At 55.0% G+C, this 20,576-nt stretch overlaps 3 protein-coding genes across 4 annotated transcripts in view; 1 reads left to right on the top strand and 2 right to left on the bottom strand.

Moving 5' to 3' along the window:
* Positions 1-176: 176 nt before the first annotated feature.
* Positions 177-13,853, bottom strand: UNC45A (unc-45 myosin chaperone A). Of its 2 annotated transcripts, none has more exons than XM_060005403.2 (20): positions 13,594-13,853; positions 13,252-13,413; positions 12,984-13,020; positions 12,510-12,685; positions 10,552-10,644; positions 9,895-10,062; positions 8,237-8,405; positions 7,815-7,985; positions 6,778-6,949; positions 5,722-6,022; positions 4,820-4,914; positions 4,444-4,585; positions 3,923-4,063; positions 3,593-3,720; positions 3,319-3,385; positions 2,723-2,836; positions 2,380-2,495; positions 1,404-1,521; positions 1,139-1,294; positions 177-1,016 (listed from the first exon to the last, which is right to left on the bottom strand). In XM_060005403.2, exons 1-20 carry the CDS (start codon positions 13,642-13,644, stop codon positions 759-761), a joined length of 2,835 nt encoding a protein of 944 aa, XP_059861386.1. In that variant the 5' UTR covers positions 13,645-13,853; the 3' UTR covers positions 177-758. The 2 variants fall into 2 exon arrangements, with proteins under 2 accessions (XP_059861386.1, XP_059861387.1); XM_060005404.2 differs by having other exon boundaries at positions 13,639-13,853.
* A 1,105-nt stretch (positions 13,854-14,958) lies between these two features.
* The window catches only part of MAN2A2 (mannosidase alpha class 2A member 2), a 28,773-nt gene continuing 23,155 nt past the window's right edge, over positions 14,959-20,576 (bottom strand). The window contains exon 24 of the transcript XR_009518417.1: positions 14,959-15,007. The gene's annotated coding sequence lies outside the window, so the exon portion shown is untranslated. The remainder of the gene's footprint in view (positions 15,008-20,576) is intronic.
* HDDC3 (HD domain containing 3) lies at positions 16,853-18,460 on the top strand. Its single transcript, XM_060003623.1, has 4 exons — positions 16,853-16,989; positions 17,283-17,338; positions 17,446-17,686; positions 17,994-18,460. The coding sequence occupies exons 1-4, from the start codon at positions 16,878-16,880 to the stop codon at positions 18,122-18,124; spliced, it is 540 nt and encodes a 179-aa protein (XP_059859606.1). The 5' UTR covers positions 16,853-16,877; the 3' UTR covers positions 18,125-18,460.

Below are 20,576 nucleotides of genomic sequence, written 5' to 3'. Positions count from 1 at the left end.
CCTGGAGCCTGTGCTCCGCCACAAGAAAAGCCACCGCAATGAGAAGCCCGCGCACCGCAACGAAGAGTAGCCCCCGTTAGCCCCCGTTCACTGCAACTAGAGAAAGCCTACACAGCAAGGAAGACCCCTAAGCAGCCACAAATAAATAAAGGAGAAGTATTGAAAAGCCTAATGCATGTGTTTCCATGCGACTGGATACTTTATTGATTTGCTTACATTTACCCTTTGGCCCTCTACAAGGATTAAAAGGCAATTCAGCGGGCCCTGGGGTGGGAATTCATTGGATTCCTTCCACAGAGGTGGCTGTGCTGCTGAAAAGCTGCCCACACGCTCAGCCATGCCCAGCTCCTGCTCCACGCTCTGGCCCACAGCCAGCCCTCCCTGCCCACTGACTGGGCACATATTTGAGTTCCACACACTTTTTATTAGAGGATGAGGAGTGGACCTGCCAGCAGGCTCAGGTGAGGCTCACAGCTGGTGAGGCTCACAGCTGGGTCCTTCCCAGTGCAGAGAATCCACAGGCTGAGTTAGGACGCACCTTCCCCGTTCCCAGCTGTCTAAGTAGTACAGGAAAAGTTCCCTGCTGCGTGAGGCTGGAGGCAGTGCTGGCAGAGCAGGGCTGTGAACATGGCCCCTGACTCAGAACAGAGGACATCAAAGGGCAGCTGGGCAGGAGACACCCCAGCACCCACCAGCCAAGGCCATGTCTGTCCTCGCTCCCTGTGCTGCGATAGGTAGCGTGTGTGAGAGGCAGGTCCTCACTTTCCATCCTGGCTGGGTCTGATAAGCCCATATTCCACTGCTTTCCCCAGACAAGCGGCGGCAGCCCTCATGACTGGGCTCTCCTTGCCCTTAGCCAGCACTGACAGGATCTCCAGCATCTCGCTCTCCATCAGGGTGCTGGCAATCTCACTCGAGGCCTCCACCATGTTCAACACCACCACAGCACCCCGGTGCTGTAGCTCCTGGTTGGGGCTCAGAAGCAGGGCCTGCAGGATCTCCAGCCAGTGTGTGGTCTGCAGGAAACAGGGCAGCGTGACCACCGAGCATCAGGGAACCCTGGCAGGGCACTCACTCACACACCCTGGCTGGGGGCTCCTGGCCCACCTCCCCCCCCCCACCAAGAAGGGGCACTGACCACTTGGGGGATGCGGCTGCAGAGCGAGGGCCGCATGGAGGTGAGCATGGCCAGGCCCCCAGCAGCCGCCCGCCGTAGCAGCTCATCGTCCTCTCCACTGTACAGCACCAGCAGCTTCAGCCGGTCACTGCCCGTGGCTTCAAAGAGATCCTGCACCTGTGGCCGGAAGCGGGGAGTGCACCAGGTTAGCTGGGGCACAGGCCAGCCAGGGACAGGTACTTCTGTGTGCCTGCCTGCCATGACCGCCTCCTGGACCAACCCTCACCTCCGTGCTCATGGCCAAGTTACACATGCACTCGGTGGCTGCCCGGCGGATCATCTCATGCTCCTCAAACATGTAGCCCTCAATCATGGGCACAGCCCTTTCCTTCAGGATCTTCTGCCTGTGGGGCCAAGGGTGGAGGGTCGGCATCACCAGAGTGCTGGCATCCATCACCCCCACCCCTGTTTCCCCACACAATCAAACCCGGGGCCAAGGATTTCCTTGGGCAATATCCAAAGACCCTCCTGCACCAGGGATGAAACCACCAGGCAGTGGTTTCCAGCCTTCTAACTGGGCCTAGGAAATAGCACAGGACCTTGGGAAATGCTCTAAAGTAGGAGTTAGGAGACCCAGGTGGTGATGATGGCAATGCTAACACCTAACTTTCGAGCCCTCACCCTGACCCAGCACTCGGACTACCTTACTTAATCCTCGCTACAGCCCTACAGTGAAGGTGCAGGTGTAATTATCATTATTACTATTTTGCAGAAGAGGAGACTGAGTGGCCCAAGGTCACAATCAGCAGTAATAGCTAATCTGTACTGCTTGGGCACATTGCCAGGAGCCAGGCACCTATGTAGTAAATGCTTTTACACGTATTTTCTCATTTAGTCCTCCTCGCTGCTCCTCCACGAGCTAGGTACTGTAGCCATCCTATTTCACAGAGGGGGAAACTGAGGCACAGAGGGGTTAAGTTACTTGTGAGGTTATACACTAATAAACAGTGAACCCAGGATTTGAACCCAGGCAGCCTGACTCCAGGGTCTGCGCTGTCATCGCCCAGTCCCTTGCTATCTCACGGGACACTGCACAAGTCACGCCTCTCAGCCTGTCTCCTCCGCTGTAAGGTGCAGAGGAGTCACCATGAGGAGCAAATAAGTGAGTGACTGGGGAGTGCTTTCCACGCTGTAAAGCGCTTTCCTGGGGATGGTCCAAACCATGATGCCCTGCCCAGGCCCCACATCCCAAGGGACCTTACCGGAGCCTCTCGCTGATCCCTGCCAGGTTTGTTAGAGCCATGAGTGCCTCAAAGTTCTGCAGGCCGGAGCAGTTGAGGTGCAGGAGAGAGACGAGGGGCCGGACCACCTCGTAGATCTGCGATACGCACCCACCTGTCAGGGCTATGCGCCCCAGCTTCCCCAACCCCATCGGCCCTGCAGATGGGAGGGAGTCCAGCCCCAAAAAGAAGCCTGCCCTTCCCACCCCCAGGGCTCAGCAAAGCTGACACTTCCCCAAGGAGGAGCCGCAGCTCGGGTCAAAGGCCGTCAGGGCCCTGTGAGGGGGTGGAGGACAGGCCAGCGCTGGGGCAGAAAGATACGCACCCGCTCACCGGGAAAGGTCATCTCTGGGTTGGAGGTGATGGTGAGCTTGGCAAGAGCCTGGGCTGCCTTCGTCTGCCCCACGTCAGTGCCTTCCAGGGCCAGCGGGAGCAGAGCCTGTAGGGACAAGCCCATCAGTGTCCAAGATGTGCCCGGGAACATAAGGCCCAAACCACGAGGCTCTGAGGCCCTGACTGTGCTGCCCTCACCTTTCCCTGCCATTCTCTCCCCAGGCTTGACAATGATACTCCCACTCCCACCCTCTCATCTCTCTGAGGCCTCCCAGTAAGCTACCCAAACACTTCCCGAAACAACTATTAAGGGACAGATGTGGATTGTGCCCGGCACCAGAGCCATGGAGGTCAATGACACAAGGGAAAGGAGGAGAGCTCAGGACCCTAATAGGCACAAAGTCCGGGGCTCTAAAAAGCCCCACTGCCCCCCACCCCCGGCCCCCAGCATCTCTCACTCAGCAGGAAGACATTCCTGCTGGTCGCTAATAATACTTCTCCGTCCCACACCCAACACTGATCTCTGGTGTAGCAGCCACTCAGTGATGTTTTACATGCCATCGGGAAGGAGTCTGTAAGCCCGCTTACCTTGCCCCCTCCCTGAGCAACCACGGTGCCACGGTCCTCGAACTCCTCCACCAAAGCCAGGAAGACCCTGTGGGGAGAAGGCTGTGCTGGACGGGCCGGCCGGGCTCTGGCAGGCAGACCCTCCACTCCTGGGCTCAGCAAAAGAAGGGCGCCATGCGGGTGGCCCCCTGCTCTGAGGGGCCCACGGCACCAGGACCTGCTCCCGCTGTAGTTCCATCAGCAGCCTGGAGGCTGACGGGCTGCAGCAGGTCTGGTGTAGCTGGGGCAGGCTCACCTGGAGAGCAGCTCCCTGCAGGAACTGGTCAGCACAGGGCTCTCGGTCTTCACCATGCACGTCATGGCTGACACCACACCAGCCGCCAGCAGCTTCTTAACTCGAGCCCGCACGAAACTCGGTTTGTCCTGGGGGAGGAGGCAGCTGAGCACAGGGGCCTCGGCCGATTAGGCAGGGAAAGGGGAACCCTCCTCACGGCACAAATTGATGAGCATGAAAACAAAGGGAAGGAAACCCGCTTAAACAGAAGGCTCATCTGCTGTGGATGTCTCGGGTCAACTGGCCCCAGTGACACGGAGGCCCCCAAACCCCTCCTAGCAGCCCCCTCACCTTGGGGTGCTGCTCGGGCACGTGCTGCTTGGCGTACTTGGCCAGCTCCACCATCTTGGGGTCCGGCTCCTCGTAGTCGTAGCTGTTGGTGCAGTTCACCAGCGCCGAGGCCACTGCAAAGAGCACCGACCTCTCCTCGGACTGCCGGGGGCAGAGGGGCCATCAGCGGCCATCCCGGGGGGAATAGTAGCACCGGGATAAGCGCTGCCCAGGCTCCCAGTTCTACCCTCAGCTGGACCACGTGGGCACCAGGATGAATCTGGGCACCGCCAAGGCCCGAGGGTGGCCCCAGACTTTGGGAGCTCACACACTTGACCACCCCAACTCCTCCTAAGAGATCGTCCTTTCCGACCCTGCTGGCGCAGGCCAGTACACCCAGGCCACACAGAGCGGCCACTCGGGCTACCAGCCCCCCTCTCTGTGGGGTCACAAAAGCCATTGGCCAAGACCTGCCAAGAAAGCCCCGTAAGCTCTAACCCTAGACAGTGTCCCCGGACGACTGCAGGAACCCATGGAGCTACCTTGCTGAGCTGGAACAGAGCCTTCAGCGCAGCCTCATCCTCCACAAACTCCTCCTTCACATCGGCATCGAAGGTAAGGTAGGCCAGACCCTCCACCGCCCAGCGCCGAGTGCCCGCATCGATCTGGTCATTGCACAGCCACCTGGGGGCATGCAGGGCACAGATGACCATCAGAAAGGTGGGGGGACAGGAGGGGTACACCAGGACCAAGGGGGAAAAGCCAGGGGCTGGGGCATCCCCGCCACAGACAGAAGCAGTTCACACAGCAGCGCAGGAGGGCCTGCCTGGGGGAGGACAGGGCAGTGAGGAGGCCCCACCCTCCTCTTTTGAGGTCTGGCTGACAGGTCGGGAGCCACAACAGTGCTAAATGACTCACTTTCGACACTGCTTGGCCAGTTTGAGCGTGGAGCCTTCAGCAAACTGCTTCATGCTAAAGTCGGTCCCTCCGGCCGAGCCAAGCTTACAGAGTCCCTGGTGGAAGAGGTGAGAACCAGCTGCTGGCCGAGGGACGGAGGCAGAGCAGGGCTCCTCCACAGCTGGCGTGGGCTCCCCCCCGGGCACTCTGTCAGGCTCTCTGGAGGCCATGCACACCGCCACCAGGTTACCACCTGGAGCACCGGGCAGCAAAATCACCTACTGGGGTGGCCACGTGACATGGCATCTGGTAGAGACTGACATATTGACCACCATGCTGGCCTGGGCCCCAACCCGGCCCGATCACACTGGGATTTGCTCTTTCTTTCCACGTCATAGAAGGAAGCTCTTTACAGATGGAACTAAGATCCATGTGGGGAGAAGATGGGTACCTTGGCCCAGGCCAGGATCCTCACGGAATGGAGAAACCCAGGACTAAGTGCTCCAAGGAGGAGGACCAGCTTCCTCAAGGTGCAGGGCTGCAACAGGCTCAGGGAGGCCAGGCAGTCCCCACACCACCTGCTCCTGGGGCCGCCTGCTGGCCCAGCCTGTCCACACAGCCCTCTGACCCGCCTGCCCAGTGTGTCCTCCATCGTCTCCTCCTGGAGCCGCTCCCACTGCCCGCAGGGGGCAGCCCGGGCCGCCCTGCATTCTCAGGTGTCCTCTCTGTACGAGGCTCATCTCTCTGACCCGACCATGAGCCCTGTGGTAGTAGGAGCCAGGGCCCCTGCCTCCGGCCTCGACAAGGCCCTGCACTTCCCATACTGTCACCCAGCGTGTGCTGGTGCTGCACCCTGAGACACCAGCCAGCCCGGGGCCCCTGCCTGGCTGCCCGCTTGCCCAGCCCAGGCCCGCCCGTCTCACCACCAGCGCCCGGATGCGGATGCTGTCCTTCTCGCCACGCCTGTACAGGTCCTTCAGCAGCGAGACGCCGTTGGCCGTGATAAACGAGGCCCGCCTGGCCTTGCCGGCCGCGTGAATCAGGGCCTCCACGGCCACCAGCTGCTCCTCCTCCTGCTCCGAGGCACATAGAGCGATCACACTCTCCATGACGCCACTCAGCTCCAGGGCCCGGTTGCCGGCATCACACGGGCCCTGCAGGAGGCAGGACACCGTCTGGAGGGCCCGCAGCTTCCCAGCCAGCCCTTGGCCCTCAAACCAGCTCCTGAGGGGTACAGGGTGGCAGCTGTCACATCAAAGCCAGCATAAGGGGACTCCCCTTCCCTCCCTTCCCCTCCAATGGCTGGGCATCTGCACTACTTGGGCAGCAACAGCAAGAAAAGCTGCCGGCATTCCCTGGTGGTCCAGTGGTTAGGATTCTGGGCTTTCACTGCCGGGGGGGGCCCGGGTTTGATCCCTGGTCGGAGAACTAAGATTCCATAAGCTGCATGGAGCAGTCAAAAAAAAAAAAAAAAAAAGAAGAAAAGAAAAACTGCCAATGGGAAGACGAGGACCTCCTCTGGATGGCAGTCGCTGGCGTTCCTTATCGAGGCTTTCATTCGAGCCTCCCCTGATGACACGCCACCTAATGTAGGTCACTCTCACTCACACCACCCTGTTGTCTCCTTCCCTGTACTCATTAAGATCTGAACTTGTGCTGCTTATTTCCTGACTCGTCTTCTCCTAGCTGTGAGCTCCTTAAGGACTGTCATGCTGCACTGCTGTGTCAGAACGGACACACAGTAAGTGCTCAGTGAACACTATGTGCTTGAGGACATTTGTTGCGCTAGAGAACTGATTTGAGAAAGAATGTCCCTGGGGAGGTCACTCTGGAACAAGATGTGGCCCTTGGGACCACTCTGTCTGGCCCCAGCTAGTCTTCCCCAAGGCTGCTCTCCTTGTGGGAAACCTTTCACTGCTGTCCCTCCCCAAAGAGTCAGAACTCTCGCAGGTACCCTGGCAATAGGAGGCTTCCCTTACTTGATGTAGTTTTCACAGAGTCGGTGGAAGTTCTCCCTCTCGGCATCACACTTCAGGTCATCGAAGAGCTTGCTGAGGAGAATGGAGGCGCTCATACGGCTGTTTGCTGTCACTGTGAGCTCCCCGGGAGGGTACTGCACGGAGCCCCCCACCTCCAGAATCTTTTTCAGACCTGAAAAGACACCCTATTTAGACAGCAGAACATGAGTTCCAACCCGTATAAGCAAAGGGAAGAGGTTTCCTGGGAGATGCATGCAAAGGCAGGACCACTCTGGCCCGAGGTCAGAGTGCAGACAGGCTCACAGAAGCCGGTGGGCTGGGGGCAGGCGTGGGGTCAGGCAAGGACCTCAGAAGTAAGGTCTGCATGCAGGCGCTGCCCGTGGGGGTGAATGCTGTAGGGTTTGGAGGTTCCTCATCTGTAAAACTGAAGGGGAAAACAACATCCACGCCTCACACGATAATTGGGATAACAAGAAAAGACGAGTACCCAACAGATGGACTCAGGCTGGGACTTTGCCAACCCTTCCTAATTTATCTTTTAAGGGAAAAGAGCAGTATGGCTTTATATATTAAACTTGAAGAATATTCGCCCTGCATATAGAAGTAACACGCACTCATTGAAAAAACTTCAGACACAGAAAGCTGACCCGGCCTCCCTGTTAACCTGCTCGTGGGCCCGCTCGACGTGCGTGCAGGTGCACACGAACACGGCTGAAGGGGCCAATGTTCCCTAAGGGTACAGTGCAGGCCGCATGCACTTCAGTGCAGACACACACTGGGTGCAATCCCTCCTGGAGACGAACAGGTCCAGCTACCCGAGCAAGATGCAACACATACTTGATCTTTCTCTGTCTCTCTGTATTTATTTATCTATCTACCTACCTATTTACTTATATGCCATGCCACAATAGCTTGCAGGATCTTAGTTCCCGGAGCAGGGATCGAACGCAGGCCCTCGGCAGTGAAAGCGCAGAGTCCTAACTGCTGGACCACCAGGGAATTCCCTTTTTCTCTCCTTTTAAGACTCTATCACCTACCTTGGTCGATAACCCAGAGGGTGAGGCTGTTGTTGGGGTCCTTAGGAGACTTCCGGGGCACCACTTTAATCAGGAGGGTCAGGGCACTGTCTCGGCCTTGGCCTGAGACCCCCACCTCAGTCAGTAGCTCCAAGAGGTTACTGATGAGGACCTTCAGCTCCCGGGCGGGATCTGGCAACAAGAAGACATTAGTGGGCTCTCCGGTGGCCTAGCCCCAACTTCCCCGGTAGAGAGAGGGGACCTGCAGCCTGAGCACTGGTTTCCAGCCTTCCCCGAGGCGCCCTGGCTACTTAGAACCTCGAGTAAGATACTGTCAACAAGCCGTATTCCTGAACAACCTGCGGCTGCAGCTGGCCTGGCTGGCTCAGCCCCTTCCTCTCCACGAGAGCCACACCACAGGACACAGACTTGCTTCCACTCACCCACGATGATGGCGCCTTCTTTGCCACGGAAGCCCTTCTTGACGCCTTCCTTGAGGGCATCAAACATAACCTGCAACAGGTGGCAGGCAGCCAGGGACACGGCCTGGTTTTCCACGCCCAGGATGGAGACCACCCTCCGAGTTCCCAGCACACTCAGGGTCGCCACTGTCTGGGTGGGAAAGAAGTGGGCAGAGCTTCCAGTTGGTGAAGGGCAGCCGTGGAGATCCCTAACTGGGGGTCAGACAGGGTGGCCAGAGGGGAGAAAACATGTGGGTGAAAGAGCAGCTCCCCGTGAAAGCAAAGTGGGCCTGCTGAGGGTGAGGCCGGGGCAATGCCAGGATTATCTTGTTGGAAGGGCTTCCTAAAGAAACATTCCAGGGGACTCCCCCACTCTCTCTCTCCTCGGCTCCAATCAGAAAAGACAAAGAATACTGTGGCTCTGAAGGCAGCTGCTTTGGTTCGTGTCTCCCCAGGAAGGAGAAACATAAGCCTGGACAAAGCTACCTGACTACCTGGCCCAGGGATACCTCATTCCTCCCTGATACCAACCCTGAGGTTCTGTCTACATCCTGGGGATGTGGACATACATGGAACGAACCACAAGGCCTCTACGCCCATTTCTGAGCTGGAAAAACCCCGAATGTCTACTTGGGTCCATCCTCATTCACAACAGGGATGGGCAGGAAGGCTAGAGGAGGCAGGCGGAATTCACGCGGCTTTACCGTTCCTAGTCCTGGGAGACCCAGAAATAGAGCCCGATCTTGGCCTGAAGTGTTCATAGAATGTTTCACATTTCCACCCCTGATCTAGGAACTGTGGGCTCCTCTAAAAGCAACCAAGGGTCAAGTCCCTGTTCCCTAGGTCCAGTCAGTTCAGGCAAGAACCAGAGTATGGACTTTGTGACACCGGCCTGGGGCAGGGCTGTTCTTGTTGAACCGTCTGTGCAGGACACCCACAGTCTACACTGAGAACCATCTCAGGGTCCTGCCCTACATATCTGGTCTCACTGGTAAAGTTGCTGTGGGTCACATCACTGACCACATCAAGCACTGTGAGGACCCCTGTCCAAGGGAAATGCCAGCTTGATGGTGAGGGAAGGACAGGTGCCCTGCTCTTTGCATGCAGCTTGCTTTTACCACACGGACAACGAGGGGATCAATGACCAGGTGTCTCTGTGATCTGCCGCAGGAGAGTTCCCTGGTCCGGGAAGATCCCACATGCCGCAGAGCAGTTAAGCCCGTGCGCCACAACTACAGAGCCTGTGCTCTAGAGCCCGCGAGCCACAACTACCGAAGCCCGTGCGCCTAGAGCTCGTGCTCCGCAACAAGAGAAACCACTGCAATGAGAAGCCCGTGCACCGCAATGAAGAGTAGCCCCCTGCTCGCCGCACCTAGAGAAAGCTCGTGCACAGCAACAAAGACCCAACGCAGCCAAAAATAAAATAAATGAAAAAAAAAGTGCTCAGGGTGTCAGTGGGCTGCTTTCGCTCTTTCCTGGCCGCACTTTGTCCCAAACTTTGTCAGTGGTCTTTTTGTGTCATTTTAATTTTGTCTCTCGTTACATATCTCCTTATATTTTACCTTATAAGATGAGAGGCGGAAGAGTGGGTGGACAGACAGACTGACTGAGGCAGTAACTAGACCCTTCGCCCCACCCACCCGTGACTGGTGTTCAGAGCAAATGCCAACTAGTGTGCGCAGGGCTGCCAGCATCAGGTCGGGCTCTCCCGTGTCCAGCAGGCGCTGCAAAAGCTGAACCCCGTTGCTCCGGAAGATCTTCTCAGCTCCAGCATCCTCCCGGGCCAGCACCACCAGGTTCTGAGATGCCTGCGTCAAAGGAAGTGCACATAACGTGAACACTGTACACGGCACAGGGCAGGGCGAGTAGACGCCCTGAGCTCTGGACCTCACTGCTTCCACTTAGCAGCTGAGTGACCTTGGCCATAAACTTAACCTCTGTGAACTTCAGCTTCCTCTTCTGTAAGTAGAGCAAAGAGCTTGCTCTTGGCATTGAGGGTTAGAATAAATGGAGTCCTGAGTCCCTGGCAAAGCTTGAAGGGCAGAAACAGTGCCTCAGTCACCCCTGTACACCCAACTCCTAGCACAGGACCTAAGCACCAACAAGGTGCTTCGGGAACTCTGGTTCCCTCTCCCTGGCTCACACTTAGGCCCCAGGCCCTCTGAGCTCCCACCCAGGCTCTGTGAGCCCAGCTGCCCGATCTAAGGAGCGCCGTGCAGCAGGCCAGGCCAGCAGGGGCTCCCAGGGCCAACATCAGCACACAGGGGAGTTCAGCTCCCACTCACACAGTTCCATACCTTTTGCTTTTTCTCAGTGCCTTTTTCTTGTGGGTCCAATAATATCTGAAACATCTGCTCCACTTTGGCATCCGTCGAAGACATGTAACTCACCTACGACAAATCAGCAAAGCATGGGAGGAACTGCCTCTCTTGACTGGAGACAACACATTCCCTCTTTGTTCTCTCCGGCTCCTCCCAGGGCCTGGCTCCTGACTCCGGGAGGCACAGTAGGATGCCTGGGCTTAGGCCTCGCACCAAGCTACCTTGGGCAGGAAGAGACTTGCCTGGCAGCTCCTCCCAAACTCCCCGCAGCTGTTTTCTTCTCTGAGCTATTTCCCACTTGGGCAGCGGGGGCAGCACTGATGTTGAAGGCAGGGCCATTCAGAAGGGGTGGCGTCCTGTTAGCCATGAGGCAACCCACTCCCAGGGGGGCCATGTACGTTGTGGCAGCCTGGGTGCACTGCCCGTGGCGCTGAACCAATATTTATACCTCCTGCAAGGGAGCCAGCAAGTCACGAGGTAGCTGCTGACACGCCTTTTAAGTCAAGGATTCTCTTTTTGATATTTTTAAAAAAATAATCTGAATGACCAAGCTCATCCTAGGCCCTCTCCCTCCCTAGGGTCCTGGGTATGGACAGCAGCACATGCCTAGCATGTGTGCCGCTCCCCGCTTCCCCTCCTGCAGCCATGGCAGACGTGGTTCATGGCACAACACGTTCTCCTAGACCCAGGCAACCTGCTTCCTAATCTTTCTCAACACAGGATTCTAAGCAGCCCCAGCTGATCAGACAGAGCTGACACTGAGAGTAAAATAGTCTGCTTTCCCAGGTCTCAACCTTTTGATAAGGTGTTTGCCATCATATTACTTGCTTCCACTGGGTCAGAATTTTAACACCAAATTATCTGGCTAATTCAAGCTTGATAATAGTTCATGACAATCTTTAGATTATTTTCTCCTAAATTAATTTTTAAATATGTGTATCACACAATGTCTATTTAAAAAAACAACCAAATGAAGCAAAATCTCTTTTGAAAAGTCCTCTCGATCCTATTCCTTTCCCTAGCAGTCACAGTCATCATTTTGATGCACGTCTTTTAAAATATTTTTCTTTGTGTTTACATACCCAACTGTACCCATGGAAAAAAATTGGTGTTATTTTGAGTGCATTTCGTGGGGGGGATCATTTTAACATAAACGGTATTATACTATACGTTATTATATGTTTTGCTTTTTTTTCACTTAACAAGTGTCAGCTTTCCACGTCCATACGTGTTGATCTGCCTATTCTTAGCAACTACTGCATAGGAGTCTGTAGTAAGGATGCCACTCAGTTTATTTAGCCATTCCCCTACTGCTGGGCATTTAAGCAAGTTCCAATTTTTCATTACTACAAACAAGGCTGAAACAAACAAACACACACCTGCTTGTGTACACAGGCAAGGCTTCTCTAGGGGAGATAGCAAGAAGTAAACATACTGAATCACAGGACATGCTCATTTAAAATTTTAAGAGATATGCTAGGGAGACGCAAGAGGGAAGAGATATGGGAATATATGTATATGTATAATTGATTCACTTTGTTATAAAGCATAAACTAACACAACACTGTAAAGCAATTATACTCCAAAGATATGCTAAAGGACTCTGCAAAGGAGCTGTACCAATTTATACCCCCTCCAGCAGTCATGAACGAGCCTACGTCCTCCCGCAACCTCACCCCTTAAATGTGTCTCCCTCCTTCTAGCAATGCGTACAAACTTTAAATGTTTGCCAAACAGACCATCAAAAAGAACAGCACCTTGCTGTTCTTTTAATTTGCTTTTACGTAACCACTGGCAAGGTTGAACATTCTATAAGGTCATTCGCCATCAGCATCCCCCTTCCAGAGAACTGTGTTTACACACGTGATCCAGATCCATTTATCAGTGCCCCTCTACCACTGGTCAATGCCTCGCTCTCTCAATTACTCACACACCTTCTCCTGAATCTGGCCCGCGATGTTCCGCAGGGCCTCCTGGAAAACTTTGTTCTTGGGCTCCAGGCTCACACATCTCTGCAGGTCAAGGACGGCCTGGTCGAGGCGGCCTAGCTTCTCTAGGGCTTGGCTCCGCCGGTAAAGTGCTTTGACATCCCCACCGTCCTTTTCAATGGCTGAGCACAAACAGGAGCTCTGTCAGCACCCATGAGGCCACCATCTCCAGGCAAGAGCAGCAGGGAAAGATCTCGAGGGGCAGAGGAAGGTGGGGGGACGGATGTGGGGCTCAGTACTTCAGCCTCAGAAAAGGTGAGGGTAGCTGCGGAAAAGGAAATGCCCCAGGAAGTGGGAAAGAAAAAAGGCAGATGTGTTTCAGGGGTGAAAGGAGGAGGAGAAAGTGACGGTGCAGTGGTCCCAGAATCCTTGCCCATCCCAGAAGTCCCACAGCTCCACACAAGGGCCACATTCCCCTACCTTTGGATGCCTCGGTTTCTGCTTTGTCGTAATCTTCCTGTAAGAGAAGAACAGGCCTGAGAGGCTGGTCATCTCCTTTCTCGGGCACAACTGGGCAACAAAGTTGTTTTCCTTAGTCACCAGGTTCCCCCACCACCTAGAGACCCAAAAGACGTGTAACAAGTGTGGGTGGCCTGAGAAGGCGAATGTCCAGTCGGGGCCCAAGCAGCGGCGAGGTGCGCCAACAGGGGTCCGGGCAGGCTAGGGGAAGAGCAGCCGGCTCGCTCACCAGCTTGAGGTGGCAGGCGGCCCGGTTCCGGTGCAGAATGGCCTGGTCCTGGGGCGTTGCGCCCAGACCCAGGGCTTGGGTGTAGGCCGTCAAGGCGCCTTCGTAGTCCCCGCATTTGAACAGCTCGTTGCCATCCTTCCTCAACTGTTCCACTGAGCTGGCCTGTGGAGGGAAGGGGTGGAAACGTCCGAGGTGGGCTCAGGGTGAGCCGGGGAGCTAGGGGCAGAGGAGCCTGGGGGTCGCGGGTGGGTCCCATGGAGGGCCAAGATTGAGGGAGAAGGAGGCCCGAGAATGGTCAGAGCAGGTGCGAAGTGCTGATGGCGCAGGGAGATGGGTACGCACCCCGGGGTCGGCGGGCCGGGGCTCGGGGGTCCCTGGACCACTCACGGTCATCGCGCAGCAGACGTCCCGAGCGCGCGCAGGCGCAGTCTCCGGAGAGGGGTGGGTCTAGGCTCGGGAATCCGCTGTCGGCTGCCCCGCCCCAGTCTTGCGTCAGAGGCGGTGGTAGACAAGGGGCGGGGCCAAGGGGAGAGCACGCCGGGAAGAGGGGCAGGGCGCTCAGCCCGGGTCCGCAGGCGCAGAGAAGCCCCAGGCGCGCTTAGTCTGTTCCCGCTGAGACCGGCAGGGGGCGCGCGGCGGAGGGCGAGAGGGGCGCCCGTGGCTGCTCAGGTCTGGTCCCGGCCCAGATCTCGGCCCCGGCCCCGACCGCGGCAGAAATGCACGAGGTCTGCAGTTATCAGGGCCACGAGCAGCAGTCTGCAAAGGCCCAGCGCTAGAAGCGGGCCCGGGCCCCTATGGGAGAGGGGAGAGTATCAGGATGCTGGCCCAAGCCGCGCTCTTGCTACTGCAGCCTGAGGGTTAGAGGCCCTGAGAGTCAGGAGAAAGTCCAGAACTCCCTACCCAGAAAAGTGTAGAATTTGAAAATACAAATTCAGGGAGCTCACAGGTACCCGGAAGCCATCTGTGGACAGACTCAGGATTGAAAACCCCGACTATAACACGTGTAATCCAGAATACAAGATCCTCTCAGTATTGACACCCGTCCCACCCCACCCACCACACAACACCTACAATGACTACCTGTCACCTGCTTTCACAGCCCCCTGAACTTTTCCTTCACAGATTTGTTTGTAATCATGTATTTACGCGATTTTATGTTTGAGATCAGTCCCTCCACGGGTCTGTAAGCTGCAAGCCTCCCACTCCAGAAATTAGGAACAGAGCCTCAGGTACTGGAACACCCCGTCAGTGTGCCAGTGGCCCTGGGGCTGGAGTTCTCACCTGAAGACGGGAGGAGGCGGAAGGGCAGAGAGATTGACCTGGTGCAAGGCCTCAAATTCAGACCGAGTGCAGCAGGAGCCCCCTGCAGCCTGCAGGTGGCAGCAGTAGGCTTCCTCCGGGGTATCAGAGAGCCGAGGACAGAAGAAACCGGGGTAGCGATGGCCATCAGCATCCCAGGCGGTCTGGCACAAGGGGGGATGGTGGGCCAAAGCTGAAAGGAGGGGCAAGAGGGCTGGAGACAGGCAGGAATGATCTACCCACACCCCACTCCACCCCTTTTGGAGAATAAAAGGGAAAAGAGTAGGGTACTGGAGGGGGGGCTGGGCAGAGGAGAGTGCTGTACCTGAGAGAGAGGTCGGCTGGGCAAGCATCATCCAGCTGAAGAGCAGCAGTAGCCCCACAGACAGGCCTGTCAGCACAGGGCCTGGCCTCCTCTGGAAGCCCATGAGAGGTCACCTCCACCTCAGCCCTGGTCCTAGAAATCCCAACATCTCTATTTCTAAGCCATGGCTGCAGGCAGTAAGGAAATAAAATCAAAGCCCCAAAGCACCGTAAACACAAACCTGAAGCTTCTCTGTCGCAGACCTCTAGAGAGAGCTGAAAGTGACTGAGTTTCTATCTTCTATTGGAAAATGGGAGGATTGTGGCTCCAAGCTGTCTAAGGTTCTCTAAGCTGAAGGGGAAAAGGCTCAGAAGGCTAGAACACCGAATGAGGAATGAGAGAGAAGTTGAGCCACTAGCCTGAAGAACAGACAAGCATTAAGAACCAAATATGTTTCTCTCTATACACTCTAAACTTTCAGGCTGCCATGGAAGCCATGGGAATTCTGATTGTTCCACTTCAGGCCCCAGAGACCTCAGTTCCAGCGTTTGGAGCTTCCCTCTCTAACTTCTGTGTCATGGCAACCACCAAGACTAGCTGAAAAGCAAGCGTGAGTGCTCTCATTAACTTTTCCCCTGAGTCCTCATTGACCCCAGCTACCAACCAAAGTATAAAATCTACCAATCTGACTGGAGTATACTTAGCAACCAGCCAACCCCATTTCACAAGAAAATCTCTTCCAGGGTCTCCAGGTCTCTCTTACCAAACCTCATACTTCATAGATGCTGTCTGCTGAGACAGGGAATTTCTCGAGAAGGCCAGAGGCCACCAACCAGCAGTGTTGTGTTGTTCCAGTGTCTACTGAGGCCTAACAACGTCATGCTCCCAGAACAGCAGTGACAACACTCATAAGGGGCCCACAGCAGTGCCTGGGAACTGAAGCAGGAACCCTCACGGCACAAGAAATGCAGATTTTGTTCCCAGCGCCTGACAGCAAAGAAGACAGTTCCTGCAGAAACAACACTGCTGCCTGGGAGCCTAAGTCTGAAACAGTTAGGGAAGGCTCCCAGTGCAGGCTCCAATTTCCAGAAGGTTAAGCACTAGGGTCTTCTGGCCCCAAAGGTGAGGCTCCCATGCCCATAGCAACCAGGCCATTCTTGCAGGGAGAACTATTTTTATAAATTTATTTATTTTATTTTATTTTATTTTTGGCTGCGTTGGATCTTCGTTGCTGCGCGCGGGCTTTCTTTAGTTGCAGCGAGCGGGGGCTACTCTTTGTTGCGGTGCATGGGCTTCTCATTGGGGTGGCTTCTCTTGTTCCGGAGCACGGGCTCTAGGAATGCAGGCTTCAGTAGTTGTAGCACGCAGGCTCAGTAGTTGTGGCTCGCAGACTCTAGAGTGCAGGTTCAGCAGCTGTGGCACATGGGCTTAGTTGCTCCGTGGCATGTGGGATCTTCCCGGACCAGGGCTCGAACCCATGTCCCCTGCATTGGCAGGCAGATTCTTAACCACTGCGGCCACCAGGGAAGCACAAGAACTATTTTTAGAGCGCTTTGAGAATTTTCAGAGCATTGACAGCTTGAAAATTGTTTTGCCATGGCGGGAGAGGACCCTCCTGGGAGAAGCTGTCTCTGGTCCAGAGGCTAGGTGAATTGCCCTTCCTCCAAGTTACCAGTCCCCTGTGCCTTCCTGCCCTGGACACACTGTGAGGCTGCTGTCTTATGTCTTGTGTATTTTCCTCCTTCCGCCAGGATGTGGGTTCCCAGAGCCAGGCCATATTCTTTTTTTTTTTTTTTTTTTTTTTGGCCATATTCTTCTTGCACCCTCAGCAAAGCCCACTTAACCAGGGGCTGCGATATTGAGGGCAGCTTCCCACACCCGGGGCCCTCACGTCAACCCCAGAGAAACTCTTCTCGGCCAGACTCCACAATCCTCAGGCCTCCGCGGCGCTAGGGGGCGCTGTGGAAGCTCGGTCCACGCTCCCCGGGATCCTGGGACCGAGGTCGCCCGCCCCAACGGCGCGATGGGCTCCGAGGCGGCCCAGCTGTTGGAGGCGGCTGACTTCGCGGCTCGCAAGCACCAATGGCAGCGGCGGAAGGACCCCGAAGGGACCCCCTACATCAATCACCCTATCGGTGGGCGCGCCGCCGGGGGAGCAACGGCTGTAGCATCTAGGGGGTGGGGACCGGGAAGGGAACCTCATCGAGCACCTAGTCCGTACCAGTCCTTGTGCCAGGCACTGTTCGTGACGCACCACAACCTGGGGCGGTAGGCATGATTGTTCCCTTTGTACAGTGAACATCCAAAGAAGAGTAAAGGACTTCCCCAAGGTCACCCAGCTAGTGAGGGGCCACATCTGGCTCTACAAAACCCACAACACGCCGCCCTGGGACTCCCTTCTGTCTGACTTCCTGCTTTGCCCCGTCAGGTGTGGCTCGTATCCTGACCCACGAGGCAGGAATCTCTGACATTGTGGTGTTACAGGTAACTTTCCTCCTCTGCTAGGAGGCTGGGGTGCGGGTCAGGGGCCCCATTCAGCTCTGGGTTCCCCTTGGCAGGCGTCAGAGGACTGAGTGAGAGCCTGTCCCCAGGCAGCCCTGCTCCATGACACGGTGGAGGACACAGACACCACCCTGGATGAGGTGGAGCTGCACTTCGGGGCACAAGTGCGGCGTCTGGTGGAGGAGGTAACAGATGACAAGACTCTGCCCAAGCTGGAGAGAAAGCGGCTGCAGGTGGAGCAGGCACCCCACAGCAGCCCCGGGGCCAAACTGGTGAAGCTGGCAGACAAACTGTACAATCTGAGGGACCTGAATCGCTGCACCCCAGAGGGTATGCTCCTCCACCTGCTCTGAGGGGACGGGGAGGGGTATCCACCTTCTGAAGGCACAGCTTGGTCACTTCCCCTGAAAAAAAGCCCCGGTGTTCTTGTTAATTCCCTAGACTAATCTTAGTAGACCACTCTGATCTTCTTTCATACACTCGAAATGCAGTACCTGGGCAAGGGGGAAGTTTTCAGAACAAATCCGTCCATCAGGAACTCATCTCACAGCCCTGCACCAAGCCCTCCAGGAAGTGGGCAAAATCCAGTGCCTTCCTGGACGTCAACATGAGCAGTTTTCTGTCCATTCTTATGCAGGATGGTCCGAACACCGAGTCCAGGAATACTTCGAGTGGGCAGCACAGGTGGTGAAGGGGCTTCAGGGGACAAACCAACAGCTGGAAGACGCTCTAAAGCAGCTGTTTAAGGAGCGGGGGCTGACGCTCTGAGCAGTATTTGGAGCCATCCAGTGGCACAGACTCCATCCTTGCCCAGGCCAGAGAAGATTCATACTTCAGCCTTTCGGTGCCTCCCGAGCTTCCTCCCTGGTTCACTCAGCCCAGGTATTAGAGACCAAATACACGTGTCCTTTCTCACTCTGAAGATCTGCCAACTAAGCTGAGCCCCAGATTGTGGGATGATGCGCCCCACCCATTTCTAATGCATTCACTGCCCTTCTCCAGGCCTTGGGTCTGATTGCACGGTGGGATCTCTGGCCCCTCAGGGACTTGGGCTTATATATAAACGCTAGTTCAAAAGTCATTATGCAAAATAAAACATTTGGATAAAGGTTTGAGTTGCTGCTGCTCCTTCTCCAGCCTCCCCATTGGGGAACCGATGGGGGGAGGGGGGGATACCTGCCCTTCAGTAGGGCAGGGTTCCAACTGTGTGCCCCTGGGACAGATCCCTCAGGTTGAGGGCCTCAACCCCTCGGAGACTGGCTTCCTTATCAGTAAGATAGGTTGTGTAATTATCAGGGCTGGATTATGTGACGTGCCTGACACACAGGTATTCAAAAATTGGTAGGCTTCTTCATTAAGAAAGTTGGATGGGTTGACAGATACATTGGAAAGGAGTGCCAACCTGCTTCCTGGCAGCTCTTGCTGAGCACGGGAGAGTCCCCAGAAGCAACACGATAGGGCCGGTGGGGGACCGCGGGTCCCTCAAACCCCAGGTTGCAACGGAAACTTGCCGAAGTTTGCATCCCACCCCCAGTTTCCCCTTCATCACATCTCGGGTTCCTTTGGTTGCTAAGCGACAGGAACTTCCGGGCGCTTCGGGAAGTGGCCCGGGAACTGACCCACCCTTGGAGCCCGGCGGTGGGCGGGATCTGGGCGAGGGGGCGGAGCTTTTCAAGGTGTCCGCCTGAAGGGATCCCCAACTGATCGGTTTTTTGGTCGGTGCTGAGAAGCTGAGGCCTATTAGCCCACTTGAAAAGGGTACATCTGTGAGGATGAGGAGGTTGTTAGGTCAAAGGCCACTTCGTGGTCACGAGGTGCTTGATGTTTTACAAAACCTTTTCACAGGTGTTACCTCATCTGTTCTTTATAATAACCAGATGAGATAGGCAGGGTAGGGATTATTCTCATTTTACTGAGATGAAATATGAAGCTCTCGGAGGTGAGAAGACTTGTTAATGATCAACAAGACCAGAATCCCTCTCTTTTTTTACCACACTACTGGGCCTTTTTAACCAGACAAAAATGACCACAATTGAGGTTAGCTCCAACCACGCTGGACATAGTAAAGATCAAGTCTGAAGAGGCTAGTGGATCTGGATTATGAGTCTGGCCTCCCTAGATAACCTGTTTGATCTGAGCCAATAGAGTGGATTTTTTTTTATTCAATAATTTTTAAAAATAATCAGAGACTTTTGGAAAAGTTGGAAGTACAACATAAGTAACTTTTTCACCTGAACCATTTGAGATTAACTTGCTGACCTGATGGCCTATCACCCCTAAGTACTTTAGTATTTGGACAAAGAAATTCTCCTGCATAAACCAAACTACAACCATCAACATCAGGAAATTAATGTTAATACCTTACTACCCTAACTCTCTGATTATAGGGGGCTTCACAATTGTATGCTTAGTTTGGCTTTTGCTGGGCTGGGAATCAAAAGGTTTACTTCCAGCCTAGAATTAGAATGACAACAAAGAGATTCCTGGCTACCCCGAGGATCTGTCCTCAACTGGTCTCCATTTCTCTGGAGCTGCATGGCCTCGTCTTCTGTTCATGGCTGTAGCTGTTCTCTCCATTCTTAGTCAAAGAAGGTTTCCTCTTGTTTTGAGTATGACCATGTTTTTACATTAAATATATATATATATATTTATTTTGGCCGCTCCGGGTCTTAGTTGTGGCATGCGATTGGGATCCAGTTCCCCAACCAGGGATCAAACCCAGGCCCCCTGCATTGGGAGCACGGAGTCTTAACCACTGGACCACCAGGGAAGTCCCTTGCTTTTCCCTGTTTCATATTTTGTTTAGCATTCTTAGGCATTAGGAGTTGAGGGGGCAGCAGTACAGGTGTGCTTACTCATCTAGTTTGAATGCAAGTCCCCAGGCATTCTGACAAGAAAACCTGTCTTTCCCCCACTGAGCTTCTCAGGCCTCCACACCCAATGCTGTGTCTTACATCTTCATCCCTGTCATGTTCCAAATGCCAAGGAGGCCTCATCCCCAACCCCACATAGGCTTCCTGTGCCTAGGCTACCTAATTTCAGAGTTCTTTCCTTCCAGATTTATTCTCAACTAGGGATGTCTAAGTCAGGAGCCAAAATGGATGGACACTCTGCAGCACTTGGTCCTGGCAACTATTATGATCAAATCAGATTTCCCACTGACCCTAAGTAAAATTGAGGTTTGCTGTGAAGGATCTGGTCTCTCATCTATCTTTTTTTT

This window comes from Delphinus delphis, chromosome 2 (assembly GCF_949987515.2).
Source record: "Delphinus delphis chromosome 2, mDelDel1.2, whole genome shotgun sequence".
Taxonomy (NCBI): Eukaryota; Metazoa; Chordata; class Mammalia; order Artiodactyla; family Delphinidae; genus Delphinus; species Delphinus delphis.
The sequence above is the reverse complement of the archived record's forward strand: the minus strand, read 5'-3'. Positions and strand labels throughout refer to the sequence as shown.

Coding starts and splice junctions, on each gene's coding strand:
- UNC45A (XM_060005403.2), bottom strand. CDS start 13,644: ATGACCGTGAGTGGTCCAGGGACCCCCGAGCCCCGGCCCGCCGACCCC. Junction 13,414..13,593: donor CCCGGCCCGCCGACCCCGGG/GTGCGTACCCAT, acceptor TTCCCTCCACAG/GCCAGCTCAGTGGAACAGTT. Junction 4,586..4,819: donor CTGGCCAAGCAGTGTCGAAA/GTGAGTCATTTA, acceptor GCATGCCCCCAG/GTGGCTGTGCAATGACCAGA.
- HDDC3 (XM_060003623.1), top strand. CDS start 16,878: ATGGGCTCCGAGGCGGCCCAGCTGTTGGAGGCGGCTGACTTCGCGGCT. Junction 16,990..17,282: donor CTACATCAATCACCCTATCG/GTGGGCGCGCCG, acceptor TTGCCCCGTCAG/GTGTGGCTCGTATCCTGACC. Junction 17,687..17,993: donor GAATCGCTGCACCCCAGAGG/GTATGCTCCTCC, acceptor ATTCTTATGCAG/GATGGTCCGAACACCGAGTC.